The 25,704-nt window shown below is 37.3% G+C and overlaps 1 protein-coding gene across 2 annotated transcripts in view; it reads right to left on the reverse strand.

The window, feature by feature from the left end:
- PREX2 (phosphatidylinositol-3,4,5-trisphosphate dependent Rac exchange factor 2) overlaps positions 1-25,704 on the reverse strand; it is a 172,964-nt gene that overhangs the window by 117,135 nt on the left and 30,125 nt on the right. For both annotated transcript variants that reach the window (XM_063392853.1, XM_063392862.1), the window contains 5 exons: positions 10,858-10,929; positions 10,661-10,783; positions 8,663-8,767; positions 5,785-5,886; positions 3,923-4,084 (listed from right to left, as the gene is read on the reverse strand). In XM_063392853.1, the coding sequence (XP_063248923.1) occupies positions 3,923-4,084; positions 5,785-5,886; positions 8,663-8,767; positions 10,661-10,783; positions 10,858-10,929 (564 nt within the window). The remainder of the gene's footprint in view (positions 1-3,922; positions 4,085-5,784; positions 5,887-8,662; positions 8,768-10,660; positions 10,784-10,857; positions 10,930-25,704) is intronic.

Below are 25,704 nucleotides of genomic sequence, written 5' to 3' on the forward strand. Positions count from 1 at the left end.
ACTGGAGAGACTACATGCAAGAAATTTAAAACAAAACCTGCCTCATCCTCATTTCATTAAATATCCCTCTTTGACATTAAAAAATTACTTTTATTACGTCGAGATGAAAAGCAGCATCGGTTGATATTTTTTGTTACAAAAAAAGAGGTACTCATCTGTATATTCTGGGCAAATTTCTGTAAACTACAGAGGTTTGACTATACTGAGTCAGTAGCAAGCACATTAATAGTGATAAAAGTCAGAAGATACAGACTAATAATTACTTACTCTTCTGTACTTGCACATGGACATAGGGAACAAATGAAACGTGAAAGGGCTAGAAATTCCAGAGTTTAAGACAGAAATCTCAGGTAAAATATTACTTGATGATATGTTGGAAGGGAAAGCAACAGAATACCCCATGCTACTGGCACTAAGTTGGCCTATGACTCAGATTGAGTTGTTCAGCTTCCAGCTTACAACAAATACAACAATTTTGGTTTTTCTTTTCTCACTGAGACATCCCTGCAAATTTTACTGAAAGACTCCTTCAGCTGTTGAGCCATTCTCCAGCTGAGACAGCCACCTACACAAGTTCTGAATTCAGGCCAATAAATTTAACCACTTGGGAAATTAAGTGAGAAAGTCATTATATTCAAAATCATCTTTCTTGAAACAGATGTTCCATTTTTTCCATGAATCTGTATTTTTATCATAATAAACACAAGCTTCATTTTATGACACTTAAGTATAGGAATTCAAGTCATGCTTTGATCAGATTCTAAAAATAGTCTATATTTTTTTCCCTTTCCTTCTAGTTTGGGCCAAGCAATGTGCTAAGCATTTCCTTCTGGAAGGAAATCTCCAACAAGTTCGCCTCTTTATTTTCAGCATTGCAGAAAACCAGATGTTTATTTAATTAAATCCACTCTCAAACATTGCATTCAGGAACTTTTTTTTTTTTTGGAGTTGTTGTTGGGAATCCTTCAAAATGCTGTTAGCTCATATACATGCTCTGGAATTCTTACCATTTCAAGGATTAACCTCATACTCTGTCTGAAAAAGATGCACATATTAAAATCAAGGCAATTTTGCCAGATTGTGCACCCTGTGGTTGCCATATGATATCAAACCTGATCAGCTAAAATACAATAAACACCACATGACTCTACTTGGAACCTCCTATTTTAAGACAACAGCACTCTTTCAAAGTTCAAGCACAGGTGAAATCTTAAAAAAAAAAAAAATCCACCAAGGTTAGCAGGAAATTACAGAGTAGAGAATACATTCTGAGGACAGGGAGAACAAGTATGTTTCAAACGCTTATGTCTACATTGTTACCATTCCTTCTTTATTGTTACCTTTGTTCATTAACACATTCCCAAAAGCAACCATATTTCCTACAGGATGTTTCACCAAGAATTCAGAAGAAACTTAGTGCAGGAAAGTGGATTCCCTGTTCAGGGATAGAGGTTTGAGAACAGTAAGTTCTTCACCAACTTGTATGACTACAAATGCATTGAGTTAATAATACTGTAACTATACTTGAGTGTGTTCATTAAGAAGGATTTGACAAATATCTATGACTCAGACACTGGAAGAAAGTGGAAGAATTTTAATCACAGTAGTGCAGTAGAAAATTTAATTGAGAAGTTAAAAACAATAGAAGGAATAAAGTGGTGATAGGCAATAAGGATTATTTAGCAAATTTCCTTGACATAAAGCATTCAGCACTTAACTTGCTATTGCTTCTATCATGAGGTTATCACACAAACACTTCCAATGCATTTAAATGTTCACATACATTAACCTTCCCAAGTTACTGCTGATGACAGCAACTTCAAGATAATTACAAGAAGAAACACATTTTCACCTAGTCTAAAGATGCAGGTGTTAAGTGATGTCAACTAGACCTCCTCTCAAAATTCTAACATTTAGAATTTTACTTGATATTAATCCCTTCTTTTTCAAAATCCTACGAACAGTACAATTGCTTCATTTATTTATTTATATTATTTCAGATAGAGGGTTTCGAAAAAGAAAGTTTTGCCAGAATATGGACCAGCAACTATATAACTTTTCTAAATTTATCACTTTGCTAAAATTCCTTCACATGATGCACAGTCAATTTTAGTGGTATTTCATAGAGACCACCCTGTACCAAAACATTACAGTGCACTGAGCTCCAGCATGAGATGATTTGCCAGAAATAGAAAAGCAGCTCTTGAAAATGCTGGTACACAAGGAAAAAAATACCTGAAGTGAAACATTTCAAATCATACAATACACTGAAGAAACTTGAAAAATTTTGATTAATGTAAAATGAATCACTTAATCCACATTTACAATGAACCAAATCTTCCTACAATACTCAATTAACAACAAACCAAAGGTTTGCAAAAGTCCACTGATCAGGAGATTTCACATGGAGCATACAGGAAATAATTATGTGGTGTCATGGGTAGTATTTAGTGGGGTCTTTGTTCAGATCTGTGCTCCTTTCAGAGAGTGGCTTGTTCTGCTGAATCCTTCTGGATGACAGGAGAAAGCTAAATCCACTACTGCAGAACCAGAGCACACCCTTAGGCACAGCAAAGTTCAAGAAACAGCAGGTACAGTAAAATCAGGAGGTGTATGGAGGGAAGAGACCCGTGTAGAAACTATTTCCTATTTCTGCTTTTTTACCTATTACTACAAATATCTACTTAAAAGTTGCCTATTCTAGTCAATATTCTAATTGTTATTTGTCAGACTTCATAGGGAACTCTCTCAGTTAAGCTTCAGACAGGTCTGTCTTGAGACTTTCTTTACTTCAGTGTTCCATCAGCGTCCCATCCTCATCCCTAACCCCTTCTCTCCTCAGCCCATACAAAGAAATTTCCCACTATATAGACTGATGTCTTTCAGTATCAGACTAACATGCAACAAACACATATTTCTTGCCACATCTCCCAGTCTGCAAGCCTTCCACAAAGCCTGAGGAGATAAAACCTCTTCCTCCAGCTCTTAAGCAGCTTTCTCAGAAAGAGAAGTAGCATATTCAAGCAAAGTATTCAAAAAAGCAAAGGACTACTTCCATGTTGAAATCTGCCTCTTAAAAAACCCTTTCTTTTTGTTTTCTAGAGTCAGTTTTGAATATGGTTATACTGTTTGCTTTATATTTCCTTAATTGAAACTTCACTTGTGTTTGTCTTCCACCCCAGTCAGCTCAGATGTGTCAATACAAAACACTCAAGGCAATTTAAAGATACACTCTTATCTGCACCTGTCTTTCCAGACGAACTAACTATAGTGCTCAGAATAATTCAAAAGGAGATTTTGCTACAACTACTTGATCTTGTTGTTTTCTTGGCGAAAGGGTAGCTCTTCTGGATACTGCTTAAAATTCTAACTCAGAACCAAATCTATGGTTACTTCACAAGACTTGGTTGGAGCACTAAAGCTCTTCCATTTGCAAACCATTAAAAAGCCCCACAAATCTCACACAGATTCCACTGAATATGTTTAAATTAGTTTAGCTCACCCAATATTAAGAGACTACCAACAAGCTCACAAAAACTTACAGACTCAGTGCTTAACCAATAATAAGCAATAAGCAAAATCTTTTTCAACCATACAAAGTGCTGCTAGGCCAACATAGACAGCAGTAAAATAAAATCAGCATTTAAATGGGGATTTATAGATGTGTGTGTGTGTGCGCACAGATACAAGTTAATACAAATGCTAAATAACTACCCTTCCTTGAAGTCTGCTATTTCATACAGCATTGCTCAGTCATGGAGAACTTAATTTACAGAGTAGATCTCAAAAGCTGTGATTTCACAGAACTGTGGACTTGACAGAACCTCAGGATCACAAAAACAATGCAACACATACTTGTTGAAAACTGCTACTCCCTCCTCAACATAGAAAGCAACAAATCTTATGACAGTAATGAAAGTACCTCCCATCCTTCAACATGAGACTGCCATTCTTCCAAAAATTCTAATTTTTCCATTTGTCTCTTGGCCTCATTTATGTTGGAACAGACAGCTTTCATGGCCTGGAGAGCTTCCATTAGGGCTGCATAGTCACTGTGCTTCCTTGGAGTTCGCTTCAGTAATTCCTATTTAGACACAGAAAAAGGGGGAAAAAAAACGAAAAGAAAGAAAGGGGAAAAAGGAACCAGTCTTTGATCTCTAGAGGTCCATTACAGGACACTTAAACCAAACCAGCATACAAAAGAAAGTAGCTTTTTTTACTAAGCAGACAATGACCCTTCTAAAATTGTGTCCTAGTAGGACACTAAAACTCAAGAGTAACTAATTACTAACAATAAGTAATCATCATGATTTAGGAAGAAGTTTGCATTTCAGCTATTTTCTCCCCCAGCAATGTTTCTTCATGTTGAGCTTTGGGGTTTGGGTTTGTTTGGTTTGTTTTTTATATTCTGCAGGATACAACTCTTCAAGAGCAAGGATAACAATCCTGCTTAAAAAACCAGTTTGCTCATGACAAAATTAACACCTGCCTTGCTGCAGCTCAGGGCAGAAACACATTTCTTTAGCTCTACACTACTGTTTAATCTCATGCAATGGAGCAAAGCACTGAACAATAGCTTAGGTGACTCACTGGTTTCAAAGGGTACTGACAGCCATGCTGATAAACAAAAGTGGAGTCACCACCATTTACTTGAGATTTCCCATCTCAAACTACCAACCTTCCATTTACAACTGGGCTGACTGAGAACAGCCTTCAGAAAAGTCCTACCCCTGCTGCCACCACACCCTGTATTTAAATTTTCTTAATATATTTGTTGCACTGCTCTAGAGGAATACATTAGTCATTTTCCCCTGTTTTATCTGTATGCCTTTCAAAAATGGAATAGAAAAATAATTTCAAAATAGACCAAGGGAACTGTAAAGCCACATCTGTCTGGGATGACTCACACCTCACTGTAATGATTATATCTTTGTTTCAAAAACTCTTATTCTAACCTATTCTTTTTGGATTTTTTATGTCATATGCCTCACAACTGGCAATCTTGGAGATCAAAGCTCACACATGCATTGTGAAAAATACTGCCCAATAATCATTTTTAAGGTAGCTTTTAGAGTAGAATCTGCTCTGGTTTTCTTCTCAGAGTTTGGAACAACAAGCAATACAAGATCTTAATTTGTTAAGCAATGATTTTCTTAAAATATTTACTTTCTTGTATTTTATTTCCTAACATGGTAAATTACAGATTCAGAGGTTTGAGTATCTAATGCTTATCACCACATTAACATTTTTCATTGATTTAAGCTGGCACAATATGATAAGAATCATATTGATATCATATTGATAAGAAACTTATTATTGTACATAAAACCATTTACAACACCTTACAGTTACTCCATAGTTTTTCTTGTGACCAAAATCCATTAATATTTTTCATTTTTGATTTGTTGATGGTAAATTAGCATCATCAAAGTAAATCACCAAATGCTATCCCAAGCATTTTAAGCAAGGGCATGATTAAACCCAGCTGAAATTAGCCTCATTAAACTCTCCCAAGTGGCTCAATTCTGTCCAACAATGGAGAGGCAACCTTACAGCTACAAGCAGAACAGAGCTAATCATCTGGATCCAGCCAAGCTCCTCAGTTCTTTCAATACTCATGTAAGAAGACTTGCCACCAGCTTTAATGAGAACAAGGCTGGGTCCAATATCTTAATAAAGAGATGATTCACTGTGTAGAAAAATTGCTCCTGGAGTTCAGAAACATGCTTAGCAACCAGTTTTATGCAGGAAGTATAAAGTCCTCAATAAAAATCTTGTAAGTACCTTCAAAAGAAGGGGATACTTGCATATTCTCTGTATTGGTGTCACTAGATATCCCTCCAGGGGTACATCCGTGTTCTTGCGTCCTCCAAGGAGCATGCAATTCTGGAGTGGGAACAGGTTCACAAATCATGGAAATATCCCAAGAAAATTATCAGAAATAAAGACAAGGGCATAGGTACACAACAGTGTTTGGCTAAAGTACACATAAACTGTGTAAATTTATATATATATATGAAGGGAGGTTTGCAAGGCTGTCAAAAATACAGGCTTGAACACATGCATGGGCTATCACACATGACAAGGAAATCACAAAGGCTGAATGCAGGTCTCTCGCTTAAGAACATTCTTCATCCAGTCTGATGAAGAGAAGGACTTTTTCCTAAAGTTTGAAACTAAAAGACAGTAAATCAAATGCTCAGAATATGCTTTCAGACTTCAACAAACAAAAATATTTCATGGTGACCTCTATAGCTGTTGTTGTTTCTAAAAAGCGTTTGCAGTATTAAGTAGTATCAAAGATGGCTTGAATGTTTGAACACGGCCATCCCAATACAAACCTCAAGAAAACATGTTCTCTTTTCATGCTACTATATTTAAATTTGATGTGCAATGAATAAAATATCCTGAAGTCATGTGCAAAAGGCTATTAAAAAGTTTCAACAAGATATCTGATTATGGAAGCAGAGAGCAAATTAAACATTGGGTTGAATTACCCAATAAAAGTAGCTGAGATAAAGAAATTAATAAGGGCTTTTGGGGATAAGAAAACATGCAAAGGACATCACAGCAAACATTTGGAATTGCAGCAACTAAAGTGTAAGTACATGAAGACCTAAAGTAATGATGACAATTATTTTATGGAGAGATCAGAAGGAATAGTGATGCAATGGTATGAGATAATCTCAGCTTCAAATAACAAGTTGTCTAAACTGAGGACACCAAACAAAAGCAGTTTAAGACAGCCAGATGAGATGTCGACACAGCCCACAGATCTGGATGCAGACACATTGTTGATGGAACAGAGGCTGCACAACTGGGTGGCCACCCAACACACATATCCTACAACCAGTGCTGCTGTGGGGATCTCCACACCCACCCTTAAGCCTCAGCTTTGTGCTCATGCTTAACCAGCTTCTATCTTATCCTAAAGGATGCTTTATCTTAAAGGATCCCACTTAACCTGCCAACACAAAAGCTTTACTGAAAGCTTTATCTCTACCCAACTGAGATAATGGCAATGCAGACTATAGTTATTATAACAACTGCCTCTGTACTCAAAGTCTCAAAAGTTCTGGTTTCAGCTCCCAGTTATTTATAGATAAGCACAGCTCTAATGACCTGAACCCTTTGGGTGTGCCTAGGAGGCTTTGACTGTGCTTTTAAATCATACAGTCAAATGTCTTGCTCTCTCAGACTGCTGCCACTCGACCCTACAGACGTGCCCCAAATCTACGAGGAACCCAAACCAGATGAGAAAGCCCTCTGCATGTGCCCCAGAGCACGTAACACTGACACATCATGAACTGTCATAATGGCACACTTGGCTTCCTTTGTCATAAAACAAGCCCTTTGCAGTCTTTCTACAGAGTATTTTGCTTTTTGCCTCTGTAGTCAGCATTCACCCTTTCTTCTTGGGTCTGGCCATGCTGCTCCCAATGCAAGAGCCACATGTATGAAGCTCCTCAGTCTGGGACAAGGTAAAGGATACTGTGTCAACCACCAAGGAAAAATAGCACAACTTTGAAGCAGTTTCTAACTGTGAATAACTATTTCTGTATCAGAGATTCTTAGCAAAAAGGCAGATGGTGCCTCATGTCACACAGTATCTCCCACAATAAGGGAATTCCCACACTGCTCATTAACTTGGCTGTAAGTAACTGCAGCTGGGGAGTCAGATCTGGTATCTTTCAGAGCATCAGTGAGCTGCAATAGGACTTCACCAAAAACTCTGTCAACAGCACTAGTGAAACCCTACTGCATGCTAAAAAAATTAATAAAATTATATAAGACTTATGATACTGTCAGCATTGGCAGAATCTTTTTTAATCAAACACATCTGTGATGCTTTGCTGATAGGGTCACTTGCTCTCCAGTCCCAAAACACAATGATCAAAACTGATCACTCCAAAATTTGATAGCATATCCATGGACTCATCCTCAGGTATCTAAGTTCCAATATAGTAGGCTACACATTTCAAAGCTGCCTTTTTTACCACAGGACACCAAGGAGGAAACACAAAAAAACATTCCACACTGAATCCTTCTTTAAACAACCAAAGTCAACTATTAGCAAACTCAATATTACCTGGAAATTGGTTTTGCTGTTGAAAAACCATGAGGACTATCACCCTTAACATTTTCAAACCCCTCCTTATTTGTTTTAAAAAGTAAAAGACTACTTGTGGAGCTGTTTCTTTCAACCTCAGATTAAGTCAGTGTCTAAGATTAGAATGGCTACTCTATGATCCCTAAGAAAAGATCTTTCTGTCTGCAACAGTGCTGGCTACAGTACCAGAACGTGGACCTGCCCCTAAGAAGCTCTGCTGAGTTCTTCAGCTCCTTTCTGTAATTCCTTTCCCTGTCCCTCCTCATCTATTTTATCCTATTCTTTGTCCTTTCCTGATATTCACACCCTTGTCTCCTGGCCAGCATGTTCAAGGCACACTGCCTAATGCTGTATTATCCACAGATCCAAGCACAGCAGTGCAAATATGATTTAACCACCCCCTTCCTCTGGAAACACCAATCCCAGCTAAAGCTGTCTGCTAACCACTTGCAGGTGCACTTGTACTTGTTACATGGTGGAGGTGACAGTGCTAGCAATTCACTGGCCCATCAAAAAATATGAAGTCAGAACACCAGTTCAAAGTTTATTTACCAAAAGAAATGTCCGCACTGTTCTTATTTTGTTCAGGTCAAGAAGAACTTTCTGTGCCTTCTCGTGGTTACTACAGTATTCATCATAGATACGGAATTTCTCTTTCTGCAGAAACAAAAAGAGACATTGTTTTTCACTTGTCATTTTGGGAGTTTTTTAATTAATAAAACATGGAATTAACACTTTGCAAAGCTGCATAGCTAATATAGCCTTCATTCTAGAAAGTCAGCTCTTTTTCACACATTTATTATTTGAGACCTCAAATTATGAACAGTCTGGAAGCACCACTTGGGAATTTCAAGCACAGATTCATGGAAAACAAGGTTGAAAGGGACCTCCAGGACCATCTGGTCCAACCTTTCTTGGCAAAAGCATGGTCTAGACAAGATGGCCCAGAACCCTGTCCAGTGGAATCTTAAATGTGTCCAGTGTTGATGAATTCAACAATGAAACACTTCCCTGGGGAGATTATTCCAATGGCTGATTGTTCTCACTGAGAAAATCTTTTCTCTGGTGTCCAACTGGAATTTCCCCAGGAGAAACTTGAACCCATTACCCCTCATACTATTCATGTGATTCTGTAAAATGGGAGTCTCCATCTTTGTAGCCACCCTTAAAATACTGGAACACAGAGATAAAGTCTCATTTAAGCATTCTTTTCTCAAGTCTGAACCAACCCAGTTCTCTCAGGCAGCCACATGGAACACTTCCCATGATCATCTTTGTCGTTCTTCTCTTAACCCTGTCCAGACTGTCCACATCTCTTTTGTGTAGCTGGGACCACAGCTGAACATAGAATTTCAGCTGTGGCCTAACAAGCACTGAGCAGACAATGGTAAGGATTTCTTTATCTCTGCTGGTGATGCCCTTGCTGATGCAACCCAGCATGATCTTGGCGCTTTTTTTTTTTTTTTTTGCCACAGCAGCACACTGTTCACTCATATTGAGTGTGGTGGTCCTCCAGGACACTGAGGTCACTTTCCACCCAGCTGATCCCCATCTAGGTAGATCCCAGTCTGTGCTGCACTCTTGGATTATGTTTTCCCAGATGCAAGACCTCACTTTTGTCTGTGATGAACTTCATAAGGTTTTGCTGAAATATTTCAGAGCTTGAACTACCACAAACACACAGGATAAAAACATACATGAAGAAAATGTAAAAGGAGTGGTTAATTTGTTGACATTATTACCCAATTTGTCGGCTACACTTGTTTTCTACTATGATCCATTTTTCTGCAGAGTTAAAAACTGATGTTACTCAACTTCTCTAAATCGTTTCCACTAACCATTAATAGATTTCTCTGCCACAATGAATAAGCAAAGACTTAACAAACAAATGGGACTCTAACTGGAGACAACAATTAAACCTAGACTTTTTGTTAGGTCTACAACTGAAAGTAAACTAATTTGTCGTCATTTTGCAAAGCTCTGTAACAGTAACATCCTTGTTTTGCTACAACAGGAAAAATAATACTCCTAGAAACCAATTACTACAGGATATACAAACACACTTGTAGAGGTACAGCAGTTGTTGGAAATAAACATAATCCTATAACCTTCATAATCCAGAAGCATGGAGGTATTTTATCCAGTATGTACAATTCTTTACTAAATATTCATATTTTGCATAGCACTAAGGGGAAATAAAAGAGAGTACTACTCCTGTTGTTGCATGCAACCTTGTACTTCTGTCTTATAGGCACATCTTCACCCAAGTTGCAGGGCTCAGTTGGTAAATATAAAAATGACAAAACAACAAAAGTGTCATTTAATATGTTCGTTCTTCACTCTTTTCCCATCTCCTTTTTCTACTTTTTTTTTTTTGACATGACAGTAACCAAGATGTGAACTTCAAAGTGGTCTTCATTAACCAATAAAGTCATAAAGTCATATTTAGGCTTCATGACTATGTAGACTTATCATCATAATAGTAATTAATAAAGGCAAAAAATAAATAAAAGACATGAAAAAAAAAGGCTGAAATAAAAGATAGCATACATAATTCAGAAAGCAGGTTCCAACTTCATGCTGTGCATTAGGCTCTGGCTGCAAACAATCCTCCACAAGGGACAGGAAGTTTTTGTGAACTGCAAGAATATCTTCAATATTTGAAAACAACATCTGCAAAAGAATAAAACATACATAAGTGAAACATCAGATACAAAATACAAGAAAAATGCAATTAGGAGACTAACCTTAACTGTTTCTTCTGTGACATTTTTATCCACTTTGGCTGCAGCACATTGGATCATTCGATGAAGAAAAGCCTGCATGAAACAAGACAAATAAGGAGAAAGTTATTTCAGGAAGACTTGAACAACTTCTGGCATGTTATGCTTTCATTTGTTTCCCAAACTGGATATAGAGCCACATCAGAATATTATTCAGAATCTAAAACAAGCATTTTATTTATAAATCATTTAGTACTCCTGTTATTCTAAAATGATAGAAAAACCTACCTACATAGTGTTAAAAAGAGTAAAATATTATTGAAGCTGAGAAACTGAACATTGGCTGAAGTACCACTTCCACCCTGCACTCATATTACAATCAAGCAAAAGGAAAATGTTTTAATTTTCAAAATCTCACTCTATTACTTTACAAATTGAGTACAAGACAAGCCAAAATAAGCTGCTAATTACCAAATTAAATTTAAAATAAAAGCAGCAATTAAACTAATCAGGAGATCCTATTATGTCATGTAACTTTTTACCATAGCAATCAAAAGTAAGATTTCAGATGTATTTATTCTCAAACTTATTGTAAAGGAAATTGGCTTAAACAACAGTCAGCTGCACCTGGTTTTGCTTAATGAAAACTCTTCCTTCTTCCCTCCCCAAGCACCCAATCCCCAGGGATCAAACAAGTTAGCAATACCACCACAAATATCAAAATTGAAAATTTTCTTTTATTTTACTTTCAAGTCCTGGACACAAAAAGAAGATGAGTATAGTATGTAATTCCTAAAGAAATAAATAACTCTAGTACAAAGAACAGAATTTTTTTTTACTAATTCATTTCATTACAAAGATATTAGTATGTTCTAAAAAGTATCTACACACTGTAGACTAAAATCTGACATTGATAATTCTTCACACAGACATTCATACTCTTCAGTCATTAAAACCTGGCACCACGAGTCCACAAATGTCATGTATTTCATAACCATTTAGCTCCGAGTCACTGTGCATTGTACACTGTACATGAGCTCATCTAAATTCTGGCGTGGTGCAAATTCCATAAAAGAGGCCATAAATAACCCCTGTGTGGAGGGACAGCAGTCACAGCAACCCTTTTTGCCCTCTGCTGGGACTTAAATATTTTCATTCCCGAGCAGCGCTCCTTTCTCTGCTGAAGAGGACTATGTAACTGGCATTACACATTTTTATTACTGAAGAGTCAAATCTAGTTATCCAGAACATAAACCGAATTAAGTTTGGAATATTGCCAGCACACTGTATGTTTCCTATCGCTCTCTACAACGATGTAGATTTTCTAGTTCATTAAACCCGTCTTTTTCCCGACTATTTGTGCTTTCTTTTTAATGTTTTACTGGTGCTAAAAAAATGCCATTAACTCATTTGCAGCAGTTAACTGATGGTGGACGACAGCCCTTTACATCATTCCTCACTATGATTATCCCCAGGGGTTATGGCAAATTTGCTGCGTGCATTATCTGTACAACCAATCCACAAAGAGTGAAAGCCTGTATGACTCAGTTAAATTTTGAAAGTTTTCACTAAACCATGACACACTATTAAATATGCTTTAGAATCAAAGAGGGAAAAAGAATTCTAAGAACTGCCTCTGAAACTCACATCTATTTTTACTATCTGTAATTTCTCTGTGTTCACATTATTTCCCCATAGACCAAACATACTGTTCATCTCCACTCATGTTTTCTCAAAAGACCTTCATTTCCTGTAACTGTGAAGGAAGGTGAACACTAAGTTGGCTGATGGTGAAACTACGAAGGAATTGAGAGCTGAGGCATTAGTTATTCCCAAGTGTTTCAGGACACTAGATGGGAGTCATGAGGTCAAGAAGAGAATATATCAGCTGCAATAAACAGTTGTCCAAGCAGCACTGTCCCAGACATCACATCTGCAGAGGTTATCAGAAAATAAATCCAGGAAAATCCAAACTTTTGCAGAACCCAGACACAAATCACTAATTAAGGTAGGGAGGCCTGGGACAACTTCAGTCCCTTCCTGCAACTTCTTGTAAGCCCCTGTAATATTTTACTCTATTCATTCTGCAGGGGTAGTGTAGTCATGAGGCCAGGTTTTTCCCTAAGATTTGCCATTTGTTCACAGTATCATGGAATCATAGAATGGCCCATGGGTTGGGAGGGACCTTAAAAACCATGTAGTCCCAATACCCCTGCCATGGGCAGGGACACCTTCCATTAGACCATGTTGCTCAGCGCTCCGTTGTTCTCCCTTATCAATGCAAATTTGCTTCATGAATAAAAAACATAATGCTGTGTCTCAAAAATCAAGAATTGATGCACGTGACCACTTGAATTTTTCAAGCACTTACATGAAGTTCTACCTACTGCACATATTGCAAAATAATTGGAATAATTCCATGTTTTCTAGAAGAGTAGGGTTAAGAGAATTCAGGGCAGTGCAGATAGGGATGGATGTGTCTACCTCCAAGGCTGATCCCTGGCGGACTTCACCCGTGGTGGAGTGAATGATGCAAAGCACTGATGTAACCCAGGTTTCCAGGACATAAATCCCCTTTTCAACTCCCTTCCTGGAGCACAGAGACACCACAGACTCCACACACATAACACCTCTGCACAAGTATTTTGCTAGGGAGAATGGACAGCCATCATCAGGCAGGAAAATGGAGAAGTCATTGCTTTTTTCACAGTGTCAAATAAGCTCAGTCCAGCACTGCAGCTATGAAAAGACTCATGTCTCTGAACTTATATAAACACACAGGTCTCAGAGAGGGCTGACAACTCAAAAAATCTCCAGAATTATTTAAGCATCAACCAAAGACAACCATTTTTTAAAAAATAGTAGACAGAGAAAAAGCAGGCAATTTGCAGACACAACTGTAAGGAGGACCCCACCACAGAAATTATAGACTTTAAAAGGAAAATATATAAGGATGGACAGAAACTACTCAGGAGCTGTCAGTTGATAGAAAACTACTCAGCTCTTCAGTTGATAGAAAAAAATATTATATAACCTTTTGAAAACATACTGCATAAACTGTAATTAACCATAGAAAAAACATACCTGTAAAAAATATAAAAGTAAAATGGACATCTCAGACAATTTATAATTCACTGAAGCAATGGACACATAAAAACAAAAAACAACAAACCAAGAAGTTGGAACTCCTCTGAAATAGCACTGAGTTCCTTCTAAAACTTTTACCATTACTTCAAGTATGAGACTCCAAGTACACACTTGCTACTGAGCACCACATTACATGAAGGAGCAAAGCGATAACAAATTGCAAGGAAACAATAGAATAGATCCTGCTCCTGGACTGACCAAACAGCTGTAGGAATCAATTGTCATACATGATTCCCATGCTTAGAAAGAAGCAAAAAAATAAAAAATAAAAATAAAAATCACCAAAGCGAAAAGTCAGTTCCAACTTAATACGATTTCATCAAACATACATGTCAGTAAATCATGACTCATCTATGTTTACTGGAGCATACATTACATCTTGCTCAAGTTACTTCGATATTCATCTACAGTAGCGTAGAAGTTTCATAGCACGACATCAAACACAGAGAATAACAAATACCTCTGTGCACTCCAGGATTCCAGAGCAACGTCGCTTAGACAGCAATCCTCAAATTTCTCAAAGCTTTTCAAGTGGATTCCAGAGTTTTCCTCAGCTTCCTTTCAGCTCCCAATTTTCTCAAAGATATATGTTAAAACCAGAATGTAATTCTCTAGATGTTCCCCTTGTGTCACCATGCTATCCAGCTTGCTATAGTAGAGGGATTCAACCCTGCAGCACAGCAAACAGCAATTCCTGGCACTCTCTGCCAGCCCAGCTATTGATGATTCCTCTTTTAAGAGATCTCGACGCAACATTTCAGAGCAGGAACTTATCTGGGTACCATAAAGAGCAGTCTAAATTTCAAAGACCAGATGAAGAGCAAATATAAAGGAGGATGTTTGTTACCCACACTAAAAAAACAACAACCAGTTTTGTTTGTCAGTTTTTAGAACCGTTTATGGAAAACTCTGTCACTCTAGGAATATTCTAGATTCACTCAGAGTGCCACAACTCCTGCCTGCACAAAGTTTGGCACTCAAATTACAAACCTAAACTGGCTAAAACATCCTTCTGGAAACTTTATTAACACAAAATGGCATATGCATGATCAGTGCATATCTGCTTTGGAGAAGAAATGCTCGAAAATGCTGATAAAATTCTAAATATGGAGAGTCACATCATAAGAAATATTATGATCCATACAAGTCTGACAAATTTGTAGACCAAAATATGGAGTCCCAGCTACATCCTTTGGAATGGGGGAGCAACAATAGGAAATACACAATATAGCAGTTTAGTGCTAAAGTTCCCTGACTCCGTACAGGTCCTATTGGGAACATAAAAATCCCTCTATTTTTGGCTGTGAGTCAGGATTCCTGTAGCATGGTGGTATAGAGAAGAATAATTCACCTCTACCTTTGAGTAATGTGTTAAAGAATAATTTGCAGATGATTCCATGCTAATAATAGCAAGGAAGCTAATTACACACTTTGTTCATATTACCTGCAAACTCTAGCATACTTTCTGTACTATTCCCTGTTCTAATTCTTTTACCCTTTGTCTGACATTGCAGTAACACAATACAGGAAGCAATGGGCATGAAAATTAAACCATAAAACACTGAAATCCAAATTCAAGAAATGTAAAAGAATTTGTTCATTAAGACAAGTAAATAATAATGTTTTTTGCCAGTCTGCTGATCAGCTGTTATTTTGTGAAGAAGCATTTTTTTTTAACAGAGAACACACACTGGGTTCCCGTTATGGGGATTTTGACTTCTGGTTTTATCAAAATAAGAGTTACATTGTTTGTTATTTGGTGGGGTTTTTTCCTTGATGGTTGCTCTGTATGTTGTTGAAAAAACAAAACAAAAACCTACCACTGCTACAGATAGCACAAGGAGATGCCAACAGCACAAATTACTTCTCTGACATCTGGAATGAAATCAGGGAAAACAAAGAAGTCTGCCTGCAGAAGATTCCCAGGGCACAAAAAGTTTTCTCCTTCTTTACAGATAAAAAGTCCAGAAATTATGTCAGAGCTCTTGGACCACAAAAGATACGTAACTGTCTTTCTGAAAGTAATAATTGTACTTAGGATTAAACCTATAAAAAAGTATTGAGTTTTATCTGAAAAAATAATTTTTAAATAGTTACTTATTTTTCCCCTCAGAATACTTTTAACAGTGTTTCTGTCCTTTAATCTACACTGTCATAAACAAAACCAAGGTGGACTGAAAAAAACACATATATTTTTAATAAGGTAATGTCATGCACATTTTCACTTTAGGAAAACCAGTTCAAGTGAAGTGCCCAGCTTACCATAAAGCCTTCTGAATAAAGCTATCTAGCTGTTATGGACATTAAAATTGAATACAATGTTATTTTGCACAATGTCAAAGACAAAATCCTACAAAGGGACCCAGTATAAGGAAATGTTTATATTTTTATACAACCTTTTTGTGTATATGATAAGAGCTTCACCTTCACAAATTTAGAAACACAAATATAAAATACTTGTAGTTTCTCTGTTCACTCTTTACATTCTTAGTGTAACTATAGGCATCTGCAGTAGGAAAATATTTTGGTCTTTTCACAATATTCCAAGTTATCCTAGAGAGAACACGAAGATCTATACTTGGGAAGCAAACTGCTCCCTATCATAGCTAAACTAGCCTGTTGTGGCTCATTCAGCTCACAGGCATCGAGGTAGTATTAGCACAGCAGTTTTGCACACTATGATTAATGCACGTCAGAGTCCAAGCCCCAGAAGAACACCAAGCCAGTTTTGTTGAAGCGCTGTTGTTTGATTTTGCCACAAGGAGGAAGAACACAAAAATCAATAGAGAAGGCTCCAGCCGCAGTAGCAGCTGTGGCAAACACTGTGTTCCTACCCTCCTCTTCCCATTAACCTGTGCCAGCAGCAGTGGCAGTAGCTGCTCAGGCTGGCTTCTCCTACTGAACAAAAGACTCTTCTTCTCTCTCCAGTGATTCACCAGCTGAGGCACCACCTGTTTCTCCCATCTCGCCTGCAGGACTGGATGAATCACAACCAGCAGCGAGAGCATCAGCCAAGGTCAGATACATTCTTTCTCCCTGCTGTACCTAGAGCTACTTTCAAAGCTCACTTCATATTTCGATGCCTGTAAGTACAGAGTTAATAAATGGACAACATCTGCAGTGTTTTCTGTTCTCATGAAAATTTCTTTTCAATCTACAAACAATGCACTTCTCCATTCATCTGATCCTAAGGAGCATCAGTCTGTCTGAAAGAGCATCTCTGACTTCTTTCCTTAAAGTAAACATGAATTCAGAAGTACACACACATATACAGAAATTACTGCTTTGAAAAAATATGTATCTTCATAATCTTCTCATACATGATTAATATGATGACACATTTTGGGATAATCTTAACCCATTCTCTATCATGTATAATTTTTTTTATCATATCAGAAAATTTCTAAGAGTAATGCAAAAAACCTTTCCTTGTCCTCTTCTATATCTTAATCGCCTTTTCTGCTTTTTGTGGTCACTGATGATATTCTTCAACTTTCTACTGGACATCTTGTTCTTTCTTTCATGCACTGGGAGACTTTTAAGTCAGTTCCCTCCTTTGACAAGGAAGTGCCCCCTAAACTCGTGTTCCCCACCTCTAAAATCACCTGAGCTTTCACTTTTGATCCCTTCCTTCCTTTCAGCTTCATTGCAGATGAAAGTAAGAGATTTATAGTTAAAGTCCAGTTCCACACAGCCAGGCAGGATGTCCGATGTCTCCACCCTCTTCCTTGCACTGAAGCCATCCTCAAAAAGATTTAGTACAACTTTTCCTGGCCCAGTTCAGAAGACACCTATTCCTTTTCTTCCCAGATGTAAAGAATTCTGTCACCCACATCCCCATTTTGGGAATCTGTTCTTCTGAGGACTAGCTGTGCTCTTGCTGGTCCACAGAAGTTTGGTTGATGAGTAGCGATGGAGGTGCTCCCACGCTTGCAGTTGAGATCATTCCAAACCTCACCAAAGCAGAGGCTGGATGTCTGACTGCCTTATGTATGCCACATACAGAAAACTTCTAGAAGACCATCTAAATTTGTGCTAAATATAATAATTAATAATAATTAATTAATTAATATAAGCTATTTTTAATTACAAGTAAAATATAGCTTATCAGAGCTTTAGTAAAAGGCAACATACTGGCATAAGTGAGATACCCTCACCTGCAAGCTAAGCAAAAGGCAGTTTGTCTAATATTTTTGGCAAATATTTTATGTAACAGGATTGCTGCTAAACAAGCCTTTGTCCCATTAAAAATACAAACAGGTTAGATTCCAGTCTCAGCATTACAAAGAGAGGTTCTGGAAGGCAAAAAAAAGATATTGGCCTGAGGACCCCTGTGAATTTCTGAAGAGTCTGCTGGGATTGCAACAAACTGACCAAACAAGAGGCATCCAGATCAACAAACAAAATACTTCCAGCATGCCAGAATTCCTCTTAATTATATTTTGAAGATTTTTGAAGAAAAATATCCTCTGAATGAAACAACATTCACATGTATGTGGAATTCCCTGTGGCAATGCATCGTATGGTCCTGTTGGTGAGCGTCATGCAGTGAATAATGCACTACTAATCACATAACTGACCTTGCATTGCTCAAGCTGAAATGGAAAAGAAATGACGTCTACCATTACAGCTTACCTCTCATAAAAGTCAGCTGTTTCCTGAATTTATAGAACACCAGGTTCTTGTTAGGAAATCTCAGCGAAATCAGCTGTGTCCACTACTAGCAAACCAAAACAAGAATCTAGGAAACCTCAGAACAAGTGTACATCTGGAAGTAACAGTATGTTCCCATTACATTGCAATCATAATTAGAAAAGAATTCATATGTTTGAAACCTTTATACTTCGTGCCAGAGTTTCTGCTTCTTTTATGCAAGCATATCCTATTCTGTTCAAATGGGAAAAAAAGCTTTAATTTTTATTCAGTTTTTACTCACAAAATTAGGATTTTCTTAAACTTTTTTTTTTTTTAAGTAGGAGAACACCAACTAGGAAGAATTTAACATTTCTAGAATATTTTTGAGACAACTTTTTCATTCTACACATCAAATTTTATTTCTTTTAGCAGATCAGTAATTTCAGAAAGCGTAAAAGATGAGAAATACATGAGAGAACAAGATGAGAAACATTTGTCACCAATCACCTCTCCAAATTTTTGTTTGTTTGTTTTCTGATTCAATTTGAAAAATAATAATTAGAAATCTAAAAAAATATTGCAAGAGAGTCTTCTGGTCATCTTCTCTATCTTTCTAAAGTTCATTAACATGTTTGAAGAAAAGTTTGCATATTTTCTGACTCAAAAATACCCACCAGAATAAAAAGAGTCATAATCTTTATCACCCACTTTGAGGAGGGAACCTGAAATAATTTTATCACATCTCCACTTTCAGAATTTAAACTTAGGTATTAATTCCTATTGTATCTGAATAAGGGAGGAAAGTTGACTCAGCACCAATGAAAACAAATTATTTGGTCCTTCATGATTAATGCAGCTTATTAAAACAAACAAACATTTTTACCTATGAACTGAGAAAACTTGAAAATACTGACTGGTAATCATAATGGAAACCCACCAAGACCTTTTTACATGCTCAGTTTTCAACACATTTTGTCTAATATTGGAATGCATAGTCCTTAATTAGGAATTCTATTTAATGTTCAATATGGCTGGATGTTAATTAAGAATTGGAATGCTTGAGAAATCTACAGTTTTTATTTTCAGAGTTGTATAAATAAAATGTATGCTCAAACACTATTCAGTGCAAATTCTGACTGCCATTTGCACTTGCACACTCATGCCAAGGACAACACAAAGGAAGGAAGACTATGAAACAGCAGTTTTCTTACCCAATTTCAACTCTTTGCAAAGCCTGCAAGGAAGCTGTAGTGAGTACAGGACTTCTATAAAGTGCCCACTTCTGATCACAGAAAAAAATCTGAAACATCCCATTTAAGTTCTTTCCCAATCAGAAGTAATAAGAAAGCTTCCCTACATAAGAAAACTTACATCTTGGATAATTTCTGTAGCTTGCCATTTAAACAGGTCTACAGTTAGATAGACTGGTATGCAATGATGCCTCAGTTCACGCAACCATCATTTAATAAACACTGCAGTACGTTATAAGTATTTAATCTTTTTCAGTTTGAGCCATCACCTTTATTTACTATACAAATAATAAAATAAATAAAGGAGAAAGCTACTGGTTTCTGAAAATTAGATGCCAATGTTAGTTGTCTCACCTTCATTCCAAAATAACACAATAATATAAAAATTTAAATTATTTTACACATAGCTTCATACAAATAAAAGATTGTTATATGTCTCTATTCCCTACCTTGAAGTGGTCTCATGAGTTTCCATCTGTCTATATCATTTCTGATTTCCATGAAAAAGCAAGAATTAATAATATTATTTTAGACTGTATTTAATTCATGGAATGCTTCAACTGTGCAACTACAAGGAGTAGTTCATCTTTTATTTCTTGATTGGTTTGATGACTCTTAAAAGGAGAAGATGATCAGAAAATTAGCTCTCTCTTTCCTTTATGCTAGACATGAAGGAAACACCTACACATCTACATCTGTACATCTGCTGTACATTAATTATGCCACAGGATATTTACATGCTAATCACCATTTACATCCATCAAACAGATTCCATATCTTGAAGGACACAATGATCACCAAGTTTACGATTTTAGGAAACCAGGCTGAGCATCCTGACATCCAGAATAGAGCTGTAGGTGTAAAGCCACATCATTTAAATTTATCCACATTAGCTAGATTGCCTCATTGTCAAATAAATTCCTAATTTCAAGAAATATGGACCAGGATTCTACATGCATGCTAGGGAGAAATAGCCCCTCACTCATTCACAGGCTATACTTCTCTCACTGGTCTTTTCTCCTTTTGCTATTCAAGCACGGGCTCTTTTTTTGTCTTATGTAGGTCTATGGCCTGTCTTTGGCTTTGATGAGTTCCCAGCATAATTTCACAACACACTGTCCTGTCTGTGAAGCATGTGTTCCTCAGGAACACAGGCTGAATGGCTGTTCTTGCCCTTTTCATTCATTTTTATAGGGAAACAGAAGACAAAACCTGATTACATTATCATTTTCTTTGCCTTCTTAATGAAATTTTTTGTTTGAATGCTGAGACCCTAAGATAACACAGTTTACTATTACCTTTTCCTGAAATAAGAGCCTCATTCATTTAGGCTCTAATCAAAAGTTTTAAAGCATCCTCTGGTTGAAGCAGAGAGAATTAGGGATTTTTTTTAGATAGTAAACATGTAAAAATAGTATAAGGAGACTGTCCTTCCCAGTCAGTCCATGGGGACAGTCTGATGGGTCACTATTTAAATTAAAAGGAGAATATTCAGCAGTCACAGCATCATGCAAATCACCCTCCTCAACAAACTACATGCACCCTAACTGCAGACAAGCACAAACAGCAGAATGGTGGCAGATGCCATCTGTAAATACTCAACCAGAGTTTGACAGCACTGAATACTACTCATACCAGGACATACTGCTGCTTACCAAAACACCCACGTTGATTCCACAGACTGAAGTCTCACTGAGTCTTTCCACATAAGGTTACATAAGGATATAGAACATTTTTTTTGTTAATAATTTTTACTTCATTCATGAATTTGCTGTGAGCAAAATACTTTCAGCTCCTATTCTCCAAAGTAAAAAAAGAAAAAAAAAAAAAGGCATCGTCTAAACCATTCAAAGCTCCAGATACCAGATTTCTAAGAACAACATAAGGGAGCAATGGTGTTAGTGGGACCAGGAAATCAAGAAACCATAAATAAATATCAAATATTGTTTCCCAGCATCTTCAATAGTTCTGGATCCTGCAGTCCATGCTTCCTCTGGAGGAGGAAATGACGCCTCTGCAGGTTTACCTTGTTTCCATAATAGACCACTATAATTTGCCATACTGGGGCCAACCAAAAGCATTGCATTTGCAGACAGTGAGCCATGCAGAGGCTCATCTGTTGGGCAATAATAAAAGCTATTGTGACCAGAGACTCCTTTCTTGACTACTAGGTGCTGCTTCTCCACTAGGAAGCCTGATTCTTTTAAGGAATATCTTATAGGTGGCACAGGTTATGGATGGCACAACTCATCTGAGTCCTGGGACTACATAAATGTATTGGTAGAGGTGGCTTGGAAATGAAGGCAAAATAGGTTCAGGAGCAGATCCACAGCTATGGAGTAGCTTTAAGAAGAGACCCAACCTCAAGATCAAGACTGAAATTCTTCAGTCTCTACATGATCCTGATAGGAACATCACCATCTTCCCTCTTTCCTTAGATCCTGCATGTAGGAATGATCAGCAGCAGGAGGTAAGCAAGCAGTGAGGTCAGGGCAAGAGACTCTCTCTACTAACACTATTCCAGACGTTCAGTTTTCACAATTATATCAAAATTTAAGGAAGAAATATTGCAGGAAGATGAGTTCACTTTAAATTAAGAAGTGCAAGCACAAAAGAGTACCTAGTATTTCATACAAACATACAAATGAAGCAGACGGTACACTAACAGGAAGAAATTTTGTCAGAAGACAAAAGAAAAGCAGATTGCTCGGTCTTTCAGGCTTTATCTTACTTTCTCCAAACTGTCTGTTAAAAATTACTAATTGTTAAACTTTGATTTTTTCCAGCAGCATGTGAAAGAAACTGGGATAAGAACAGAGGGAGGTTGCCAAATCCACAGTTAGAAACTTTCCACAGGCTTTTTTTCAGAAGAAAGAGAGTTTCATTTCAAAATATTTTTCTAGCCTCTTCTACTGTGAAGACTGCAGTGCAGTAATTTACAGAATGGATGTTATCTCTATAGATAAACAAAACCATCATTCACAAGAGATTTGACCTTAACCTTCCATCCTAAAATAGTATGGCCAATTACATAGCAGCAGCAGCCCACATCCTTAAAATATCTTTGACTGAATTATGGAACTAAGTGCTAGTCTTGACTTCTCAAGTTTGCTGCAAACTGCAACTAACTAGAAGAACATAATATACAATTAAAACAAACAGTTATGTTTGTGAGAAAATAAATTCCAGCAACTAAGTGGTGAAGCAGAAGTATGTACTGTTGAATTCGCTGCTCTTGTTAAAAAGAAGAGCCCAAAAAAATGCACAAACTGAACTTTATCATTACATCAACTTAAGCAATAAACTAAAAGCTTCCAGGAAGTTTATCATCCTGTTTGCTGACTATAATTTGGCTTGTTTTGTTTTGATACCATGTTCCTGTCCCTTCCAGTCATGTCCTCCAAATCAGGCGAAAGCACTGGAACCTCACTGCCTATACTCCAAACACTTACCCAGCCCATATACTTTGTGTTATAGGGCAGAAAGAGCTTCCTATCTTCCCTCAGATCTGAGGGAAAGAGCAAAACTGTGGCTCATTTGGCTAAAGAGGGGTAACAAAAACATATGTCAAAAAGTATCCTAAACATACTGGGCATTTACTGACCAAAGCCAGTGCAAACATTTAGGTAACAGGATGTTAGTCTGATACATTTTCATTTACAGAGAAAATCACTGTGGGTCCAACAAACAAAAAGATTTAATGTTTACAAGAAGACCACCATTTGTCGGATGTTATGATATATTTTAATCCTATTTTTAGCATCATTTTTATGGAATTTCCTTTCCATTAATACTCTGCTTCACCAGAATTGCCAGCAACAAATGTTGAAGAGCACAAATCCAAAATACAGCATCAGCACTAATATTGTCATTATCATTTCTATGACAAGAGTAACATTGATGACCAACATGGGATACTGCTCACTACATAATTGATATTTTCCTGTAACTTAAGTGTTGTTTTTAAAAATCTGTTGTAAGTCTGGAATAGTGGGGTTATATCTGTCACACAAAACTACAGAAAAACTTACATCCTACCCACGATTTTATAAGCCCTCTCTTGATAACCACTTCAAAGTAAAAGCTTTTGAAATACAATAATCATCAAAGAAAACTGCACTCCCTTTTGTAATAGATAAATCAGCTGAACAACACAAGTTCAAACATTAGCATGAGACAAAAACTAATTTGGTGTTAGGGAACATTTTCTTTTCTCCTTTGCAGTCTTTGTCATTAGCTACAAAGCACAGTAAGCACACATCACATTTTACTCTCTGTGTAATGAAACTCAGCATCCAGGACTAACAAAAGTGTACAGAAGTTTGATAACATCCAAATTTTGCACACCAGCCTTCCAGTCCCTGAGTGGACAGGTTTCCATATAAAACAGAAATACAGCATCCATTGCAACAGAAAAGCCTTCTAGAGATGCCTTCAGCCTGTGCTAAGGACAATATGACAGGGCCTTAGAGCACAGAACTGTCCCATCTCAGGGTGGAAACTTCCAGATCCAAGAAGTTCCATGGAGGGGCACAGGACATAGGATCCCTTCTGGAAGCACCATAAAGCTCGTCTCATTTTCCAAAAGGATGGCTGAAATCCAGATATTGTTTTCCAACTATCCTTTCAGACAGCAAGGACACTTCTTTTTCACTGTAATTCAAAGAAATAAACTAAAGGAAAAGAGCACAATTTCCTGTCTATTTTTAAAAATCAGAGTTCACCTAAGGAACAAAGGTGGGTGGAGGCCCCGACACTACTGAGTCCTTCTGGACAAGAGTAAGTGCATGGAAGTAGGCAAGATTTAGAGCAACCAGATCATGCTCAAATAATTAAGCCTGACAGGAAAAAAAAAAAAAAAGGAAAAAGTCTCCATGTGCAGAAAAGGTGGGTCAAACTGAAGCCAAATCCCCAGTGAAGATAGAGTTGCTCTTGGCTGAGCTGCACCCTAGCAGCTCAATATATCAATACACTTTGCAAGGCAAGTGCAAGGAGTATTGGAGGATTTAATGGACAAAGGGGGCTTCCTGGTCATGTTGCATTATCAAGTATTGGTGTATTTTAAAACAGAAAAGAGTCTTAGCCATGGGCCTTTTTCATATGCTGAAGCATGAAAAGGATCAGATCAGCAGCAAGATCAGACTGAGAAGTCAACTAGAAATACACACCTTGTCTGTCACATAGGCTGTATGTAAATGGGTAAAAGTGAATGGCATGGCTTTATACAAATACTGACCTATGCAACAAACTATGTTCAAGGAAGCAGAACTAAGTCATTCTCTAAATACCCCACAATAATCTGTATTTTTATTTTCTCTTCCCAAACCAGACATCAATTTGAAAAGATTTCATAACATGTTCCTTTTCAGCAAATGGATAAGTATATTATAACTGCACAGGTTCTCTTTTTGACAAATTTCTTCTGCACATGAAAAATTCCCACAGCAAAATTCTGGATTACAGGATACTGTGAAAGCAGAGGGGTTTCTGAATGCACCTTGCTCAAGTCTCAGTGCAGTGTTGTCAGTCTGGCAGCTATCCCAAAGCTACTTGACATTCCTCATTTAGGCAGCATGCAAAGATCTGTCTCAAACAAAGGAACAAGCAAAGTTGTCAATAGACATGAACCTCTTACACCTACACAATCAGATACTTACACGGTCACCCCAGACTATCATATCAGTGAATTAAACGAGAACAAATAATAAAACAAATCTCTCTTCTTTCTGAAGTGTTCAGCAGTAATTGGAGCTGAATGTGTGCTTCCCTCCCTCTCCTAGCAAAGGAGAAAAAAAAGACCTGATTGCTAATTGCATTTGCCCTGTTCTGTTCATTTCCT

This window comes from Prinia subflava, chromosome 1, assembly GCF_021018805.1.
Source record: "Prinia subflava isolate CZ2003 ecotype Zambia chromosome 1, Cam_Psub_1.2, whole genome shotgun sequence".
Classification (NCBI taxonomy): Eukaryota; Metazoa; Chordata; class Aves; order Passeriformes; family Cisticolidae; genus Prinia; species Prinia subflava.